Source organism: Trachurus japonicus, chromosome 1, assembly GCF_045865225.1.
Source record: "Trachurus japonicus isolate A0001 chromosome 1, Traja_1.0".
Classification (NCBI taxonomy): Eukaryota; Metazoa; Chordata; class Actinopteri; order Carangiformes; family Carangidae; genus Trachurus; species Trachurus japonicus.
Genome location: NC_140907.1, coordinates 30,818,946 through 30,840,065, shown reverse-complemented (window position 1 = coordinate 30,840,065; position 21,120 = coordinate 30,818,946). Strand labels below are relative to the sequence as shown.

The 21,120-nt window shown below is 42.2% G+C and overlaps 2 protein-coding genes across 2 annotated transcripts; both read right to left on the bottom strand.

Annotated features, from left to right (window-relative positions):
- Positions 1-8,792: 8,792 nt before the first annotated feature.
- On the bottom strand, positions 8,793-11,103 carry LOC146992241 (tripartite motif-containing protein 16-like). The gene has a single exon (XM_085792442.1). It carries the CDS (start codon positions 11,090-11,092, stop codon positions 9,425-9,427), a length of 1,668 nt encoding a protein of 555 aa, XP_085648568.1. The 5' UTR covers positions 11,093-11,103; the 3' UTR covers positions 8,793-9,424.
- Positions 11,104-16,041: 4,938 nt separating this feature from the next.
- On the bottom strand, positions 16,042-17,771 carry LOC146992240 (tripartite motif-containing protein 16-like). The gene has a single exon (XM_085792433.1). It carries the CDS (start codon positions 17,769-17,771, stop codon positions 16,116-16,118), a length of 1,656 nt encoding a protein of 551 aa, XP_085648559.1. The 3' UTR covers positions 16,042-16,115.
- Positions 17,772-21,120: the final 3,349 nt, after the last annotated feature.

The window sequence follows — 21,120 nt, the reverse complement described above, 5'->3', positions numbered from 1 at the left end:
TACCAGGTAAATGGGATGTAATTTCTCTCCTTTTACATTGTAATTGCGTTATTATTTTACTGTAGTTACCTTCATAATGACGGTAGTAATTACCCATTAATGCAGTGTTGTTCTTTAGTAATAGTTGAGATATTTCAAGGCAATTAGTTAGTATTTACTCTGTAGTTACCATCATTTTACCAGTGTTAGTTACCTTGTAATTTCTTTCTTTTACCTTGTAATTACACAGTAAATACACAGTAATTAGGGGACTGTAAAAGAAAGGGTTACCAGGAGAACATTTATGTATCTAAACCAGGAAGGACGTCATGATTGAATAAAAGCAGCAATTTGATTGATTGGCTCAAGCTTGTATCATTTGCAACCTGCCAAATACATGGAATAAAAATATATCCTTGTTATATAATATAATTCGGTTCCTTTCCTTTAGTTTGCCTCCTAAATGTATTTGCTGCTGCAGTTTATCTGTATTTTCTCCTGAGACTCAGCAATTCGTTTTTGTCCTCTGCAGTAGACTCATACCCAGAGGCGTTGCAACAGGGCAGTCTTTTTTGTTTCGGGGTCGGGGGCCTCCAAGGTGCCTCTTGCCTGGGGCCTCCAGAGTGTCTAGAGACGCCCCTGCTCATATGTCAAATTCATTATTCAAATAAAAAATCTTTCACATTTGAGAACAATCTAATATAATAAACAATGCACTACAGTGGACATGTTGTAAAAATTGAATGAAATTAAGTTTTCATATATTTTTTTCTTTGCAATTTAGTTTTTCACCACCCTAGCACTTAATAAATCAAAATTAAAACATGTTTTTTGTTTTCCCCCCTCTGGGTCTCAGGAGGACTGGCTGGCTGCAGGCCGAGCGTGTCAGGTCCCATCAGCTGTTTCATATGTGCTTCACAATCATCAGCTCCGTCGTCGGCAGCAGTAACATCATATTCATGCTGATGTAGAAAACAGACGTTAGAACTCGACACTCGTCACTGTTCCTCTGCTGATACCTTCACGCCCCCACAGCTCCTCCTCCTCCTCCTCCTCCTCCTCCTCCTCCCTATGGTGCTATTTTAGGTGTTGTTGATTTAACTGAGATTTATACGTATGTATGTTTATTTAGAGGGATGAGCTCTCCCAGCAGGACTCTTCATTGTTGCATATGTTTCCTATGTGGACTTTTTATCTGCCTCATTTAAATCTGAGCCGAATATGAGCAGTGGTGACGAGGGCAATGCTGATTCCATGTTTAAAACTTGACATGTTTTGTTTATTTGTGGTGAGCGGTGAGGAAAACTGGAGATGAGCCTGTAAATTAAGACGGACGCAGCCTCCATGATGTCACCCATGGGTTTACTGAGGAGCGGTTTTGAAGCTCAGGGTGAGCTGCTCCGTCAGACGCCACCAAAATACCTCCAAAAGAAATGGCAAAGAGCATGTCGGCTTGTGTCAAGCATGAGCTCCCCAGCCTGTCACTCAAAGAGGCCACACCCTTAATTATACACAACTTTAAAATTCATCATAAACGAGGAGATTAGTGGTAGAGACCAAAACTGTTTATGTAGCAGGATGTTAACATGTTTATTTCTTCTGTTGGACAGTTTACTGTAACATGGGAGTCGATGGGGACTGACTCACTATAAACACAGACCTCTAGTGGCCATTCAGACAAGTGCAGTTTTTCCTACTTCATATATTATGTTGGCTTCAGAGTTTAGTTTAGTTTAGTTCATTGGTTTAAATATACAGAGACAATGCACATTAATAAACATTTCTGTAAACATGCCGGTTTAGCCAAGTTGGCTAATTTTCAACCGTAGTCTCTGGGGCAGGTGACTTGAGCACTACAATAATTAAAATGCATTAAAAAAGAAACAAGAAAACAAAAACAGTACTATGCAAAACATTGTATACAATACATTAAAATACAATATTACAGCTCAACCACAGTAAAATCAGGTGTGGCCCTTTAAGAAAATTCAGTTTGTTAATATTTAATTATTTTTACCTTCGTTCTGTATCTACTGTAAATGGCCTTTATCCATTATCAGTAGCCTGAGCTCCCTGCACAAGGCCAGCTGGGCTGTGGGATCAGTAACAGTGTGTGTGTGTGTGTGTGTGCTGTCTCGAGGTTGAGAAAGAGGAACAGATTTTGACAGCAGTGCGAGAAAACAAACACAACGACCCTGATCCTTCACACTCCTGTTTGATCTGCTGCTTTTACAATGGAAACAGTGAAGTGGGATTTTCTCATGGGAACAAATCGATACAGCAAACTGATGAGGTCATGACACGACAAGCCGAAGGCAGATAACTGGGTATTATTGAACTCAATACAAGGTAAACTGAAAAGTGAGATTAAGTCATCAGTCAAAGTGTATTTTCAGTTGAGAGAAATAAAAGGTGGGTTTAGTTTTTCTATTGAGTTTAAATCAGTGTTTATGAAAAGAAAATAACGATATTTCCATATGTAGTGCCTGGAGTAATGAGGATTATGTATGATATAAAATAACATTAAAACTATAAACGTATTCATAAATTGTCCATCAACAAATCTCTAGCTATAATTGATTTGCTGAATTCTTGCATTGTTAAGGTTGATTTCAGCTTTTTAAATAAAATGCCCTGAAATGTTCTTTATTTAGGATAGAATGAAATAAAAATAAAGTTAAAAGTTAGCCATTCTCTATCCTTATATACTTTACAATGTGCAAAAGTGTAACACTGGGAGATAAAAGTTGCAGAAATATAATGGAAAAGCTCAGTTAAAAGGCACTCAATCAATTGTGCATATAGATGTCAGTTACTTCACCACAGAGTTAAAAAACATATCATTAAATTGTTATTGTTCGGCTTGAAACTTATTTTATTTGACAGAAATAAACAACTGTGTCATAAACCAGTGAAGTTTGTTAAGGACAAAGGACAAATAGAAAGTTTAGCTTGAATACAGTGAATTTTCACAGTGTGGTCGGGGTCGTACAGTGAAAACACGTCCGTCCATGAATGATCCAAGATGTCTGAGTGTTGATGGACGACTCGACTCAACAGAGTGAATCCTCTGACAGTCACGGTGGACGTGTGTCCGCTGCAGCAGAGCAGTGGGAGTGTTGGACTCAGAGTGTTTATGTGATTCACACAGCCGGGGCTGGGGAAGGCTTGACCCTTCACAGACCCCCCACCACCCCACCCCCACCATCCCCCAACACAACACAACGGAAATGACTTGCTTCCATGTAAGACCCTTGTGTTTTCTCCTCTCCGTCTCCTCCCAAACTCCCCATCTCCTCCCTGCACTCGTAGCTTTTGCAGGAATGTAAATAAGACGAGAAAACATAGAGGGATGAATGATAATGTGTGTGTGTGTAGTACAGTTACTGAATGGCTGTGCATGTAAACTTGTTCCCATGCTGCCTATATGGTGAGTTTAACAACAGTGTAAACAGTGGTAAAGGCTCTTTAATGAGCACACACACACACACTGGGTTTCAGGGAGAAATGACTGTGGCCGAGAGGAAAACATGAAATAACACAAAGGAATCCAGGCCTGGAGTTCTACTCTCCCCAGGGGAGGAGGTCGGCTCGGTGTTTGGTCCTGAGCCAGGAAGCGAAGGGAAGAAGAATAAGAAGAAGTTTCTCCGTCCGCTAACTTTGTCTCTGTGTCTCTGCAGCCGTCACAGTGGGTCGTGTTATCATGACTCGTCTCTTTTTCCTCATTAACCCACCTTTTTTCTCCCCCTTCCTCTCTTCCTCTCGTCTTCCATATCACTGTGTCATCTGCTCTGTGTGTGTGTGTGTGTGTGTGTGTGTGTGTGTGTGTGTGTGTGTGCGCGCTTCTCAGACTCTGGTTTATTAATAGCACTTTTCTCTGCTGATGATGAAGTTGCCACCTGTACCCTGTCACAGTCACACACACACACGTACACATGCACTGTGGCCTCTTTGGCCCTGCCTGCGTGTGTGTGTGTGTGGCAGCTCTCCAGTTATATTGCCTGAGTTATATTTCTGGTCATTGCAGAGTAAAGATTGTATTTATTATCATATCATCATTACAACAAAGTAAACAATAAAAGTCGGTGTCTGTTCAAGAACATGGGAACAAAGGATCATAAATCTGAGGGGTTATATCATTCATTAATTAGCTACATAAATAACAAGACAGAGTTAGCAGAAGAAAGAAAATGTATTTTTCATTTATCGTATTCAATGCTTAATTTCAACTCTTCTGGTTAAACTGAATTATTCAAATAAATATCAGATAAAAATTACTTTAATTAAATGCTTCTTGTAAAGTTACCTTGTTGAGCTTTTTTAAGTTTATTATTAAAGGACTCAACTCAGAGTCGCATCAACTTTGTCCCATAGAAACTAGAGGAATACAGCAGCCTTGATTTATTTATTTATTTATTTATTTATTTAAAAGGATCCCCATTAGCTGATGCCAAAGGTACAAGCTAGTCTTCCTGGGGTCCGAAAAACCTTACATCAAAAAAACAGATCATATTTTCAGTATCACAACAGTCAAATAGACATCCTAATACATCGTGTTTGCAGTAATACAATAACAACAGCACACTGGTGCTGTAAAATCTTACATTTTACGCTTTACCAATGATAATTAACCAGTGAGCTGCTTTAACTACAGTATCTGCTGCCTTGTTATCTTTCGTCATGCTGGGAAACAAGATGTGTATCGTTGGTTTGTGCTCTAAATTATAATATACAGCAAAGACATAAAACAACAACACAACAAACAACATGTGCAGATTGCATGAGCTTTAAAGCTGGTACTCTTTTTGTGTGTCTGTGGCAAGACAGGTGTTTGCTGATGTGGACGTGTGGATTTTCAGCTCACAGTAAAAAGACGTCTTTAGTTTCTCTTTTGCCACCAAGCTGCAGGAGTGACCTGCATCTTATCTCTGACAGGGAGAGGAGTGATGAAGAAGTAGGGGAGGGAAAGTAAAGATAGATACAAGGACAGAGAGAGAGAGAGAGAGAGAGGAAGGAAGGGAGAGAAGGTAAAGAGGAAGACGGGTGAGATTTCACAGTGGACAGTGAGTGGGAAGGAAGAAGAAAAACAGAGGGGAGGAGGGGTGGGAGAGGGAGAGAGGGGGGGGGGTGACATAGCCATGGGAACCTATATTTGGTCCACGCTCCGGCCCCTGCAGTTGTCCGCCTCGTCAGTGTTGTTGTTTTGTTTTCACATGGCCTTCAACCTCGCCGTGGCGACCGCAAACAGATGTTAATGACGTTTCTCACAAGCAGTTTCTGCTCAGAGTCGTCAGCGGCGTTAATGAGCTGTGGTGAGATGCTCGGCCAAGATGAAGACAGACGCCATCACAGACGCCGCAGCAAAAACTGTACGGGCGGGAAGTTAGACAAACAGAGAGAGGAGAAATATCCCAGAGGTGAAAAGAGAGAGAGAGAAGGAAGAGAAGGAGAGACCAGCGTAGTGATAAAGTCAATCATCGACATATTTTAAAGGCAAGTTTAAATGTGTGTATATAGAGTCATTCCGAGTGCTTTATGGTGGCCCAGAGAGGTCAGAGGTCATGTACAGACACAAACACACTGTGAACTTAACACATGCTGCAAAAAAATCACACAAAACAGATTCAGTTCTATAATAAAATCGCTCACACAGCGGATACAGAGGTGGAGGTGGGATCCTGACATAAGTTCAAGTCTAACCAATTGCCATTTGTGTGTGTGCGGTGCATTTGCATGTTGTGATTTTTTTTTTCTTTTCTTTTTCAAAGTGCATTTGTTATTGAAGTCAAAGCCAGGTTCATCACTTTGGTTTGGTTGGTTTGTTTATATTTTCTGGCTTTTTTACGCCTTTATATTGAAAGCACAGTGTGAGAGACAGGAAGTTAGGGGAGAGATAGAGATGGGGGTGACACGAAGCCAATGACGCCACAAAGAGTCAGTTTCCTGTGTTATGTGGGTTTCTCCACGACCCCGTCCCTTCAGGAGATCAGCAGCATCTTGAGTTTATTGACTACAATGAGCAGTGAGTATGGTTGATCACAGAAGTAAATTTTGGAGTCATTTCTCTCAAGCTAAATATCTTCTGAACATTTTGATGGCAAAAAAATGAACTTTGTTCCAGACCTGTCTCTGTTTCAGCAACAAAGACTGTGAGAGTGTGCATCTGCAGTTCGTTTGTGCGTTTGCATGTTGTGGTTTTTTTCTTTTCATTTTTAAAGTGCATTCATTTCACAGCCAGTGTTGTGTGAATCTGCAGCATGTGTCACACAACACAACAAAAGGTGTTTCCAGGGGACAGTAAACAGTGATGAACCTCGGTGGCTCATCTTGTACAGTAGATCACCACGTGAAGATGTTTCCTGAATTTTCAGCACGTTTGTGTATTTGCGCGTACATTATTCTCTTAAACTCTTAAGTTGCGGTGTTTTTGAGCTCTCGTGCCTTTGTGATCCTTTAATTCATAAAAGCACCATTGTATGTGTATGTATTGTATTGTTTGTGCACGTTGAAAATTAGTCAACCTCAGTATGTGATGACTTTCCAGCAGCAACAACAGCCACTTATGGCCACAGCTTCTGCTCTGCTGCTTGTAACAAAATTTCAGTCTCTTGGCAACAATGTAAATTATCACAGGAAGTATCTGCTTCATACTGTACAGTGAAGTGTGCATGGAATTTGTTTATCCAAAAAGACAAGACAAAATGTATTCATAACTACAAACTACAGTATATAACTTCTTCAGCTTCTGTAACAACCTGTGCACAAGATTTTTATTCCCTTTTACATTATTTGTGACATTGATTTGTGTTGAACATGTCGGCGCTGGATGAAATCCTGTGTTTGAAGAAGTAAATAAAGTATTTACAGTTCAGCAAGCGGAGCGTCCACACGTTGCTGCTGGAGCTATGTTGAAACTAAACAGCAACAACCTCTTCAATAATGTTAACTCCACAGCAGCTCCTGAGTGGAGACTGAAGGTCGGCCGGTGGTGTTTAAGTGTTGCTTTAGAGCAGGTGGAGCTTGTTGACATCAAACACAACATCAGAGGGAAAGTTAGTGAAAAGACTCAGAGATGCTGTTTCCACAGAAGTCCCCTCTGTGCTCTTCAGGCCGCTCTCCATCACAGTCACATGAAGAATGTAAACAGGACTGTTGATGGTTGCATGAGGCGAAACATGTTGCTGTGGCTCACAAAGTGGAGGAAGGATCACAACTACAAACACAAGGAGAAAATGTTGAGACTTCCACGGAGGTGCCATTTCTGTCAACATGGGAATCAAATCCAGGACCTTAAAGGGGTAGTTCAACATTTTTGGCAAATTTGCCAATTGCCATAATCTATATAGTCATAGGAGAACGTTACACGTGGTTGTATTTGACAGAGACTTGATATAAATGTATGGGAATCAGGGGTCAGAAGTTGATTAACAGCATTTATCAGAGAAGTGACTTAAATAATCAATTGGTCTCAGCTGTGGTTCTCGTCTGAAGCTCAGAGGTTGCCACGGAAACTTGAGGGGGCAAGTATTTCCTTGTCAGTGTTTACTAAAATAAGTTGTCACCTCCTCCAGAGTTTATCTAATTTCCATCATCAATCTCCTCATGAACTCATATTTGACCCATGATTTTAAGAAGAAAAGAAACATATCAAAGCAAAAATTGTTTGTGAGTGTTTTATTTTTTTGATGTTCAAATGGGGACTGTTCAATGATTTATTTGTACAAAATCTTCACAACTGCTCCCTAAAATTGTGACCAAGTAACAACACTTCAACACGCATTTTATAGATTATATTTTAAAATATAGTAAAATCTTAATTCCATAAATTTTTTCTGGTTGACAATTTGTTAATTTACTTTATATTGCTGTGTGTTTTTTTCTCCATAAATGAAAGTAAAGTGATTTTGATAACATCATCACAACCACAGCGGCAGCACATGTGGTCCATACAACATCAGTGTAAACATCAAATCATACAAGTCATATTCATGATACAAACATCTGGCAGGTGATTAATGTGACATTGGGACATTTTCCATTGTCCATTATGTATCAACATGCTGAGTGCAAATTTTCAAAAAAAATTATTTCACAATTTCACAATTTCATTGTTATTGTCGAGACAAAGAAAACATCACTGTATCACTGCAGACCAATGTTGTGCTAAGTAATTAAATTAGCCTACTGATTACTCATTTTAAAAGTAATCACATCACTCTTCTGATTATTGGTATGTTCTATGTTTATATATATATTTATTTTATTTTATTTTTTTATTTTTTTGATGTATGTTGTGTTATTTCAAATTGAGCCATTTGCCACTCTGCACTTTTTTTGTAAAGCACTTTATAATTATAATTGCAAAAAGTGCTATATACAAATGAAGATTACTTACTTACTGATTACTTTATTTAAAAAAAATGGTCACTAATTAATTAGTTACATCAGTGGTTCTCAAAGTGGCATCCTTGGGAGGGTTCAAGGGGGTCCCCAAATTACCACTTTTTTCTAGAAAACTTTTGTTTTTGAGAGATCAACTTTTTTTTTTTTTTTTTTACCACTTTTTCTAGAATTTAAAAAAAAACTTTTTTTTGAGAAATTTCTCCACTTTTTTTGAGAAATTCTTTTACTATTTTTTTTCAGGGGTCCTTGAGAGGGTTCAAGGGGGTCCCCAACTTTTTCTTGAAATTTTACCAATTTTTCTAGAATTGTTTTTGAGAAAATGTTCCACTTCTTTCTAGAATTTTTTTTTTTTTACTTTTTTTGAGAAATCATCATTTTTTGTTGAAATTTTACCACTTTTTCTAGAATTTTTTTAAACTTTTGAGAAAATTTTCCATGTTTTCCTGGGAAATATTACACTTTTTTTTTAGAAATCATAATTTAAATTTTTTTTATTTTACTACTTTTTCTAGAATTTTTAAAAAACATTTTTTGACACATTTTCCCGCCTTTTTTCAAGAATTGTTTTTGAGAATTGTTTTCCAAAAAATTCTCTACAATATATAGTAATATTTTTCAGTCTCAATGTAAATATTTGTGTATTTCTGGTGTTTACTTCAAAATTTTGTCCAATGGGGGTCCGTGGTCTAATTTGTGTCGATTTAGGTGTCCTTGTAAAAAAGTTTGAGAACCACTGAGTTGCGTTACTAATTACTCTATTCCCTCAAAAAACAAAACACAACCTCTATCAGATCAGGAAGGGCAGACTGACACGGTGCTTAAGTAAGTGAAAGCAGTGTAGAAACTGGCATTGGTGACATTTACCTGGGGTTGTAACTACAATCTAATTACTATTTTAGAAATTATAACCCGTTATATTACTCCGTTACTTAAAAAAGTAATCACATTACAGTAACGTGTTACTGCCCAACACTGCTGCAGACAAACCAAGCATACAGTCCACTGCGCAGCCTCACTGATGAATCACATTAAACACTCCTGTCTACCTGAGCTGACACAACTCAGCTGTGTCTCCAGGAGAAAACGAGGGAAGCCAGAATCCAGGATGAAGAGGCTGAGTGAACCTGGTCTGGACTCTGTGGAGCAGAGTCGTGGTTTCTGTGACGCTGTAGAAAGACAGAGTTCCTGCCCTGTGATCCAGGTACAAGCCTACTCTGGAGGAGTGAGGCCCTGAGATGGGAGTAATAATACCATTATGTACGAACTGATATTCACCACTGCGACAGTGTAATGCCCAGGATCTGTCATTCAATCCAAACCCACATTCGTTCCTGGTCCCTGCTCTGCTGATGTTCTTGTAGGCCACTGCTATAAAAACGTGACCACTCCACTCCACTTCCCAGTAACAACGTCCCGTCAGACCCTCTGTGCTCAGGACCTGAAACCACTGAATGAACGGTTCAGGGTGAATACAAAACATCTGTTCCTCACTCATCAGTGTTGCCTTTCTGTTCCCATTAGTCAGTGACAAAAATGTATTTGCAGTGAATGGATCCAGTGTGACATAACAAGCATAAGCCAAAAGATCAGTTCTGGTTCGGGGTTCATGATGCTGCATCAGCTCATGAACTCCAGAGACCTTTGTTTGCTTCTCATTGAAGGCAGCCTGAAGTTTATCTCTGGTCTCTGACAACGCTGCTGTCACTTCCTCGAAATGTGGTCGCTGGATGCTGAGTACATCTATTGCATCACTCAGATTTGACAGGGAGTGGTAGTTGTTTAGGAAGTGGAAGTGATCCTCTGTGTGCGACAGCTTTGCCAGACCGGTGTCTTTCGTCCTCAGCTCAGTGATCTCCTGCTGCAGCTTCTCCTTCAGCTCTTGGACTCGACTCACTCCAGTTTTCTGTTGAGATCTGATCTGCTGCTCCACCTCAGACCTTCTTCTCTCAATGAGTTGAATCAAGTCGTCGAAGATCTTCTCACTGTTACTCACGGCTTTATCGGCAGAGAGATTAATGGCCTCCACCTCCTGTTGAAGCACTTTCACATCTTTCTTTATGTCTTGAAGTCGTTGTTGGATCTTTCGACGACTCGCCCCGAGCTCCTTCTGCTTCTCAGCGCTTTCTGCTACAGCTGAGACTGTGTCGTGGCCTTTGTGTTCGTCCATGGAGCACAGGTAACAGATGCACTGCCGATCGGTGCGGCAGAAAATCTTCATCACCTCATTATGGCAAGGGCAGATGTTCTCCAGAAGTTTCGAGGATGCTTCGACCAGCTTGTGTTTCTTCAGTGGAGCTACATCGTAGTGAGGCTGAAGGTGCTGCTCACAGTAAGAGGCCAAACACACCAGACAGGACTTGAAGGCTTTCAGCTTCCTCCCGGTGCAGAAGTCACAGGCCACGTCTCCAGGTCCAGCGTAGGAGTGATCAGGTGGAGCAGCTCGAAGTCCGATTTTCTTCATTTCCTCCACTAACTCTGCAAACATGGTGTTTTTCACCAGTGCTGGCCTCTGTGTGAAGCTCTCTCTGCACTGTGGGCAGCTGCATGAGTTCTTCTTTTTCTTCTTCCGATCATCTTCGCCCCAGTAGTTTTTAATACAGCTCATGCAGTAGCTGTGACCACAGGGAATAGTCACCGGCACCTTCAGAAGATCCAGACAGATCGAACAGCTCAGTTTTTCCTGATCCAGCTGAAACATTTGCTCTGCCATCTCTCCTCCAGGACTGTCATGAATGTCAATAAGTTTCACTCTCGATTACCAAGAAGCCGCACCAGCTCTGACACGTCACTTGTTTACAGTTACAAGGTTCAAGGTTCTTTTTTTTTTGACATTTGTAAACCTGATCTCACATGAAGTTAATGAAATGTGTTGCTCAGGTCTAAATAGGGCAGTAAAGTGACAGTAAAAAGAGGAGCAGTGAGTTACAATGTATTGGCATAAACCAGGTGGTGATTGACTCAAACTCAGACAGATCATACAGGAAACCAAATAAAACATGAAAAGGGCATTTATTGTTTTTTGAAATGCTGTTGATCTATTTATTAACACACCATACACATACACACAGGGAGAGAGAACACACACCATACACATACACAGCACAACATCCCTCCATAACAATGGGAGACAGGGGTCAGAAGTTGATTACTGTAACTGCAAAGATATCAGAGTCCTTGAATAATGAATTAGTCTTGGCTGTGGCTCTCGTCTGAAGCTCGGAGGTTGCCACTGCAACTTGAGGGGGCAAGTTGTCAGTGTTTACTAAAATAAGTTGTCACCTCCCCCAGAGTTTATTTAATTCCCATCATCATAGCACCCTGGAATAGACTTTCCCCGGGAGGCTGAGGAGTGTGATCCCCCGATAATTTGAACACACCCTCCGGTCCCCCTTTTTGAAGAGAGGGACCACCACCCCGGTCTGCCAGTCCAGAGGCACTGTCCCCAACTGCCACGCAATGCTGCAGAGACGAGTCAGCCATGACAGCCCCACAACATCCAGAGACTTGAGGTACTCAGGGCGGATGTCATCCACCCCCGGTGCCCTGCCACTGAGGAGCTTCCGGACTATCGCAGTGACTTCAGCTTGGGTGATGAATGAATCTACCTCTGAGTCCTCAGCCTCTGCTTCCTCGACGGAAGGCGTGTCAGTGGGATTGAGGAGATCCTCGAAGTATTCCTTCCACCACCCGACAATATCCCCAGTTGAGGTCAACAGCTCCCCGCCTCCACTGTAAACAGTGTTGGCGGAGCACTGCTTCCCCCTCCTGAGGCGTCGGATGGTTTGCTAGAATTTCCTCGAGGCCGACCGGTAGTCCTCCTCCATGGCCTCCCCGAACTTTTCCCACACCTGAGTTTTTGCTTCCGTGACCGCCCGGGCTGCCGTCCGCTTGGCCTGCCAGTACCCGTCGGCTGCCTCGGGAGTCCCCCGAGCCAGCCAAGCTCGGTAGGATTCCTTCTTCAGCTTGATGGCATCCCTTACTTCCGGTGTCCACCACCAGGTTCGGGGATTGCCGCCGCGACAGGCGCCGGAGACCTTACGGCCACAGCTCCGGACGGCCAAAGCTCTCCCGGAGGTGGGAGTTGAAGACCTCCCTGACAGGGGATTCTGCCAGATGTTCCCAGCAGACCCTCACGATACACTTGGGTCTGCCAAGTCTGACCAGCTTCCTCCCCTGCCAGCGGATCCAACTCATCACAAGGTGGTGATCAGTTGACAGCTCAGCCCCTCTCTTCACCCGAGTGTCCAAGACATACGGCCGGAGATCAGATGACACGACTACAAAGTCGATCATTGACCTCCGGCCTAGGGTGTCCTGGTGCCACGTGCACTGATGCCACCCTTATGCCTGAACGTGGTGTTCGTTATGGACAAACTGTGGCTAGCACAGAAGTCCAATAACAAAACACAGCTCGGGTTCAGATCGGGGAGGCCGTTCCTCCCAATCACACCTCTCCAGGTAACACTGTCGCTGCCCACGTGGGCATTGAAGTCCCCCAGCAGAACGATGGAATCCCCAGTTGGTGCACTTTCCAGCACCCCTCCCAGGGCCTCCAGGAACGCCGGGTACTCTGCACTGCCGTTCGGCCCGTAGGCCGAGACAACAGTGAGAGACCTATCCCCGACCCGAAGGCGCAGGGAAACGACCCTCTCGTTCAGTGGGGAGAACTCCAACACATGGCAACTGAGCTGGGGAGCTATGAGCAAGCCCACACCAGCCCACCGCCTCTCACCATGGGCAACTCCAGAGTGGAAGAGAGTCCAACCTCTCTCAAGGAGTTGGGTTCCAGAGCCCAGGCTGTGCGTGGAGGTGAGCCCGACTATCTCTAGCCGATACCTCTCAGCCTCCCGCACGAGCTCAGGCTCTTTCCCCCCCAGCGAGGTGACATTCCATGTCCCTAAAGCCAGAGTCGTTGTCCGGGCATTGGGGGCCCCCGCCCACGGCTGCCACCCAGAGCACAACACACCGACCCCTCATGGTCCTTCCTGCGGGTGGTGCGCCTACTGGAAGGCGGGCCCACGTCGCTCTTTCGGGCTGGACCCGGCCGGGTCCCGTGGGCAGGAACCCGGCCACCAGACGCTCGCCTGCGAGCCCCAACCCCAGGCCTGGCTCCAGGGTGGGGCCCCGGTGACGCCGATCCGGGCGATGTGAACTTCGTTGATATTAATCCACTCATGAGGGGTTTTGGAACCGCTCTTAGTCTGACCCGTCACCTAGGACCTGTTTGCCTTGGGAGACCTTACCAGGGGCATTAAGCCCCCGACAACATAGCTCCTAGGATCATTCGGGTGCTCAAACCCCTCCACCACGGTAAGGTGGCGGTTCAAGGAGGGGACTTGTAATTATAATTGCAAAAAGTGCTATACGCATAAAGATTACTTACTTACTGATTACTTTATTTAAAAAATTGGTCACTAATTAATTAGTTACATCAGTGGTTCTCAAAGGGGGATCCAAGGAACCCCAGGGGTCCTATGGGAGGGTTCAAGAAGGTCCCCAATTTCTTCTTGAAAATGTACCACTTTTTTGTAGAACTTTTAAACTTTTTTTTCTTTCCAGAAATGTTACCACTTTTTTCTAGAAAATATTAAACTTTTTTTTGAGAAATCTTTTTTTTTTTTTTTTAATTTTACTACTTTTTCTAGAATTTTTTAAAAACTTTTCGTTGACAAATTTTTCCACCTCCAAGAATTGTTTTTGAGAATTTTTTTCCAGAAAATTCTCTACAATATTTCCAAAAATTCACGCCATTGGCCCTAATTTGAACGTACATTAAAAAAGTAATGTTCTTCAGTCTCAATGCAAATATTTGTGTATTTCTGGTGTTTACTTCAAAATTTTGTCCAATGGGTGTCCGTTATTTGTGACCATTTAGGTGTCGTAAAAAAGTTTGAGAACCACTGAGTTACGTTACTAGTTATTCCTTTCCCTAAAAAAAAAAAAAAAAAAGAACACAACCTCTACCTGGTCAGGCAGGGCAGACTTGGGGTTACCTGGGGTTGTAACTACATAATCTAATTACTATTTTAGATATTAAAACCTGCTACATTACTCAGTTACTAAAACTGTAATTCCATTACAGTAACGTGTTACTGCCCAACACTGATGTCTTACATGTTTTTGAAGCCAAAATTAAAATGGATGAATCACTCTTTTTCTTGAGATTCTCTTTCACAAAAATGCATTTTTCTCAGCTTTCTAGAAAAAAAGTGGTCTTTTTGGTGCAACCAGGCTCTATTCAACTTAAGATATATCAAGAATGGAACAAGGTACAAACAAATGTTGTTTTCCCTAGTTAAATAGAGAGTCTCCTCTTCTGTGAGCTGTTTGGTGTTTTCAGAGTCATAGTACAAAATATTCTGTGGGTCTTGAAATATTACTCAAAATGCCCAGAAACGCTGGCACATGGCACTGACCATTTTATAAAAGGGCTGGCACTCAATGAGTTAAGTTGTCAGTGTTAAGTAAAATAAGTTGTCACCTCTCATCAATCTCCTCATGAACTCATCTTTGACCCATGATCTTAAAAAGAAAAGAAACATATCAAAGCAAAAATTATTTTTGTGAGTGTTTTTTGTTGTTGTTGTATTTTTGCTGTTCAAATGGTGACTGGTCAATGATTTATTTGTATAATGTTGTACAAATAAATTTCACAACTGCTCCCTAAAATTTTGACCAAGTAACAACACTTCAATACACATTTTAAAGATTATATAAAAAAAATCTTAATTCCATAATTTTTTTATTGACAATTTGGATAATATACTTTATATCATTGTGTTGTTTTTCTCCATAAATGAAAGTAAAGTGATTTTGATAACATCATCACAACCACATCGGCAGCACAATCTGTGGTCCATACAACATCAGTGTAAACATCAAATCATACAAGTCATATTCATGATACAAACATCTGGCAGGTGATTAATGTGACATTGGGACATTTTCCATTGTCCATCATGTATCCACATGCTGAGTGCAATGATGATAAAGTTTCAACAACAAAAACACATATTTAAGGAAAATAAAAATTGTAATATGAATTATTTCTTCATTTCACAATTTCATTGTTATTGTCGAGACAAAGAAAACATCACTATCTGTATCACTGCAGACCAGTTTTGGGCTAAGTAATTAAATTACTGATTACTGATCACTCTTCTGATTTTCAGTATATTCTTATACGTATATTGTGTTTGTTTGTTTTTAATTTGATGTATGTTGTGTTATTTCAAATTGAGCCATTTTGCCACGAATTGTTGCCTAGAATTGTTTTTGAGAATTTTTTTTCCAGAAAATGTTCTACAATATTTCCAACAATTCACACCATTGGCCCTAACTAGAACGTACATTAACTCAAATGTTCTTCAGTCTCAATGCAAATATTTGTGTATTTCTGGTGTTTACTTCAAATATTTGTCCAATGGGGGTCCCTGGTCTAATTTGTGACCATTTAGGTGTCCTTGATGTAAAAAAGTTTGAGAACCACTGAGTTATGTTACTAGTTACTCCATTCCCTCAAAAAAAAAACACAAGGCAAGCAGACTTGGGGTTACCTGGGGTTGTAACTATAATCTAATTACTATTTTAGAAATTATAACCCGTTATATTACTCCGTTACTAATAATGTAAACCCATTACAGTAACGTGTTACTGCCCAACACTGCTGCAGACAAATCAAACATACAGTCCACTGTGCAGCCTCATTGATGAATCACACTAAACACTCCTGTCTACCTGAGCTGACACAACTCAGCTGTGTCTCCAGGAGAAAACGAGGGAAGCCAGAATCCAGGATGAAGAGGCTGAGTGAACCTGGTCTGGACTCTGTGGAGCAGAGTCGTGGTTTCTGTGACGCTGTAGAAAGACAGAGTTCCTGCCCTGTGATCCAGGTACACGCCTACTCTGGAGGACAGCGGGCCTGAGATGGGAGTAATAATACCATTATGTACGAACTGATATCCACCACTGCAACAGTGTAATGCCCAGGATCTGTCATTCAGTCCAAACCCACATTCGTTCCTGGTCCCTGCTCTGCTGATGTTCTTGTAAGCGACAGCTATAAAAACTTGACCACTCCATTTCACCTCCCAGTAACAACGTCCTGTCAGACCCTCTGTGCTCAGGACCTGAAACCACTTAATGAACGGTTCAGGGTGAACCCAAAACGCCTGTTCCTTAGTCATCAGTGTTGCCTTTCTGTTCCCATTAGTCAGTGACAAAAATGTATTTGCAGTGAATGGATCCAGTGTGACATAACAAGCATAAGCCAAAAGATCAGTTCTGGTTTGGGGTTCATGATGCTGCATCAGCTCATGAACTCCAGAGACCTTTGTCTGCTTCTCATTGAAGGCAGCCTGAAGTTTATCTCTGGTCTCTGACAACGCTGCTGTCACTTCCTCGAAATGTGGTCGCTGGATGCTGAGTACATCTATTGCGTCACTCAGATGTGACAGAGAGTGGAAGTTGTTTAGGAAGTGGAAGTGATCCTCTGTGTGCGACAGCTTTGCCAGACCGGTGTCTTTCGTCCTCAGCTCAGTGATCTCCTGCTGCAGCTTCTCCTTCAGCTCTTGGACTCGACTTACTTCAGTTTTCTGTTGAGATCTGATCTGCTGCTCCACCTCAGACCTTCTTCTCTCAATGAGTTGAATCAAGTCGTCGAAGATCTTCTCAATGTTACTTACGGCTTTATCGGCAGAGAGATTGATGGCCTCCTCCTCCTGTTGAAGCACCTCCACATCTTTCTTTATGGCTTGTAGCCTTCGTTGGATCTTTTGACGACTCGCCCCGAGCTCCTTCTGCTTCTCAGCCCTTTCTGCTACAGCTGAGACCGTGTCATGGCCTTTGTGTTCGTCCATGGAGCAGAGGTAACAGATGCACTGCTGATCGGTGCGGCAGAAAATCTTCATCACCTCGTTATGGCGAGGGCAGATGTTCTCCAGAAGTTTCGAGGATGCTTCGACCAGCTTGTGTTTCTTCAGTGGAGCCACGTCGTAGTGAGGCTGAAGGTGCTGCTCACAGTAAGAGGCCAAACACACCAGACAGGACTTGAAGGCTTTCAGCTTCCTCCCGGTGCAGAAGTCACAGGCCACGTCTCCAGGTCCGGCGTAGGAGTGATCGGGTGGAGCCGCTCGAAGTCCCATTTTCTTCATTTCCTCCACTAACTCTGCAAACATGGTGTTTTTCACCAGTGCTGGCCTCTGTGTGAAGCCTTCTCTGCACTGTGGGCAGCTGCTTGAGTTCTTCTGATCATCTTCACCCCAGTAGTTTTTAATACAGCTCATGCAGTAGCTGTGACCACAGGGAATAGTCACCGGCACCTTCAGAAGATCCAGACAGATCGAACAGCTTAGTATTTCCTGATCCAACTGAAACATTTGCTGTGCCATCTCTCCTCCAGGACTGTCGTGAATGTAAATAAGTTTCACACTCGATTACCAAGAAGCCGCACCAGCTCTGACACGTCACTTATACAGTTACAAGGTTCAAGGTTCTGACATTGACATTCGTAAACCTGCTCTCACATGAGGGTAATGAAATGTGTTGCTCAGGTCTAACTAGGGCAGTAAAGTGACAGTAAAAAGAGGAGCAGTGAGTTACAATCAATCAATCAAACTTACTTTGTGCTATTTCAGCAATTCATATATCAAAATATGCAGCTTTCTCAGGACAAGTGTGCTATTATTTTTCTCTTTTCAACCATTTATACTTTTTAAAATATTTAACTTTTTCTGCAATTTTTCTCCCATAGGAAATGAATTGAAACAGTCTTCAAACTCTTCAAATCTTCTGCTTCTTTCAGCCTCTATAGCTTCAGCATACTTTCAGCTACAGACTTCATTCAACTTCTAAACTGTTCACAAACCTTTAAACTATTCAGCTATTTCTCAGCTCATTGATATCTTCAACAGTTTCAGATATTTGGCAGTTTTAAAATCATTAAAATTTCTGACAAAATTCAAATTTAACATGGGAGTCAATGGCACGAAATGTTCAGACCTAGAGTGGGTGACATCATCAGCTAGAGTGAGAGAGGGTCTAAAAATCCTCTCACACTTTTCTCTCTAACCTGTCGCCACAGGCACAAATTATACTCTACACACACAATTTTCGCACAATTTTTTTTTGTAGACAAAAGAACAACAAATAGACAAATGTGCACAAAAAGTCAGAGAGGCCAACAGAATTTGATCTTGGAGCCTCTGAGTGCGGCCAGTTCCCTCCCTTCCTCTCATTGACTCCCATTCTAAAGTAGGCGCTGTTTTTCTAAACATCCCAAAGTTTCCAACCTGCGACACAATCAACAATTTTTACTCTAGAAACACCAAAGTGACATGGACGCGTTCAGCAAGAGCTTATGGTTCGGAAAATGTAAACCTTTTGCTCGTACTAAGTACAGATTTGTCTTACATTAGATCTGTTTGAGGGTGTCACAGAGCAGTTAAAGCCACCATGCCATAAAGCCACCAGCCAGCTGTTAAAGCCACCATGGTAACCTCAACATGGCAACCTCACCATGGCAACGGACACACATTCTCTCTTTCTGTCACACACACACACACACACACACACACACACACACATGGATACACACGCATACACTCACCACACACACACACACACACACACACACACACACACACACACACACACACACACTCACAACCAACAAACACATACACAATTACACACAAACAGACACACACGCACACATTCTCTCTCTCTCTCTCTCTCTCTCTCTCTCTCTCTCTCTCTCTCTCTGTCTGTCGGTCACACACACACAAAAATGGACACACACACACACACACACACACTAACCAAACACTCTTACACACATACAGACACACACATGCACACACAACAAACACACTCACATACAAATGGACACACACTAACCACACACAAATCCTACACACATACACTCATACACAAACAGACACACACATCCAACACACACACACACACACACACACACACACATTTTGTGCAGTTGTCAAGTCAGACCTTTTTGTATGTACTTATATCTTCCTCACACAAACACACACACACACACACACACCCCTTTCCTCCAGTTGTCAGGTCAGACTGTTTTGTGTGTACCTCTCTCCTGTTGTAGTTAATGGACTTCTTCTCTCCACTCCTCCAGTCCAACTGATCAAAGCTCTGTGCTTGAGTTAATACCAGCTGCTTGTTGAACCATTGTAGCATTGCTACAGACTCCTTCAGCAGATTTACAAGAACATAAGTTGATGTTAAATTTGATCTTTAGCTATTTAAACTGAAAATACACATTTCCCCTTTTTGTTCATGTTGAACACATTGTTTTACACGTATCCTAAATTACTGAGGCTCTTCTCAACCATTTCACACCATTAAACCCACTGTTTACAATTTTACTCTTCGGCTAATGCTCCGTGTAGAAAGACAGAGTTCCTGCCCTGTGATCCAGGTACATGCCTACTCTGGAGGACAGCGGCCCTGAGATGACACAACACTACTCTGTGACTAGTATGGACTGGACTGGACTTTCACACCTGAACAAACGAAGCGGACTATCCCAGGAAACAAACCCTGGTCCGTTTAAAGCGGACCAAACAGCTCTGGTGTGAAAGTGACCTTATTCCTCAATTTTATTTTTAGTTCCAGTGTCTCCAAATTGAAATGGTTAACAATTGTATATATTTACTCATGTCCAGTGTGTTCCCCAAACATTGTATGTTTTCCTACAGGAGGGTTAGGGTTAGGGATGTGCAGTTGTACAGAAGAAGGCTACAGATGTGCAGTTGTACAGAAGAAGGCTACAGATGTGAAAAAGTTCAGATGTGTACAGGTGTGCAGATGTACAAGAGAAGGCTACAGATGTACAGAAGAAGGCTACAGATGTGCAGATGTACAGATGAAGGCTACAGATGTGCAGATGAAGGCTACAGATGTGCAGATGTACAGAAGAAGGCTACAAATGTGCAGATATACATACGTACATAAGGCTACAGATGTGAAAAAGTGCAGATGTACAGAAGATGGCTACAGATGTGTACAGATGTGCAGATGTACAGGAGAAGGCTACAGATGTACAGAAGAAGGCTACAGATGTGCAGATGTACTGTACAGAAGAAGGATACAAATGTGCAGATGAAGGCTACAGATGTACAGATGTGCAGAATAAGGCTACAGATGTACAGATGTACATATGTACAGAAGGCTACAGATGTGCAAAAGTGCAGATGTACAGAAGAAGGCTACAGATGTACAGAAGAATGCTACAGATGTGCATGTACAGATGAAGGCTACAGATGTGCAGATGAAGGCTACAGATGTACAGGAGAAGGCTACAGATGTACAGAAGAAGGCTACAGATGTGCAGATGAAGGCTACAGATGTGCAGAAGAAGGCTACAGATGTACAGATGTGCAGATGTACAGAAGAAGGCTACAAATGTGCAGATATACATATGTACAGAAGGCTACAGATGTGCAAAAGTGCAGATGTACAGAAGATGGTTACAGATGTGTACAGATGTGCAGATGTACAGGAGAAGGCTACAGATGTGCAGATGTGGTCCTTGGAGCTTCTCCCTACAATTAACACATTCAGAATAATCTCTGACCTGAAGCACCTCAGCTCCAGCTGTTCCAGCTGCTGCTCCTGACAAGTTTTATATCCCTCATTGATTTTATCTCAAAGTAAACATGAAGTCAAACCGGTCTCTGCACTGATCAGCTCTTGTCAGCTTATTTC

Bases quoted from the DNA above. Each gene is read 5' to 3' on its own strand.
- LOC146992240 (XM_085792433.1), bottom strand. From the start codon at position 17,771: ATGGCACAGCAAATGTTTCAGTTGGATCAGGAAATACTAAGCTGTTCG.
- LOC146992241 (XM_085792442.1), bottom strand. From the start codon at position 11,092: ATGGCAGAGCAAATGTTTCAGCTGGATCAGGAAAAACTGAGCTGTTCG.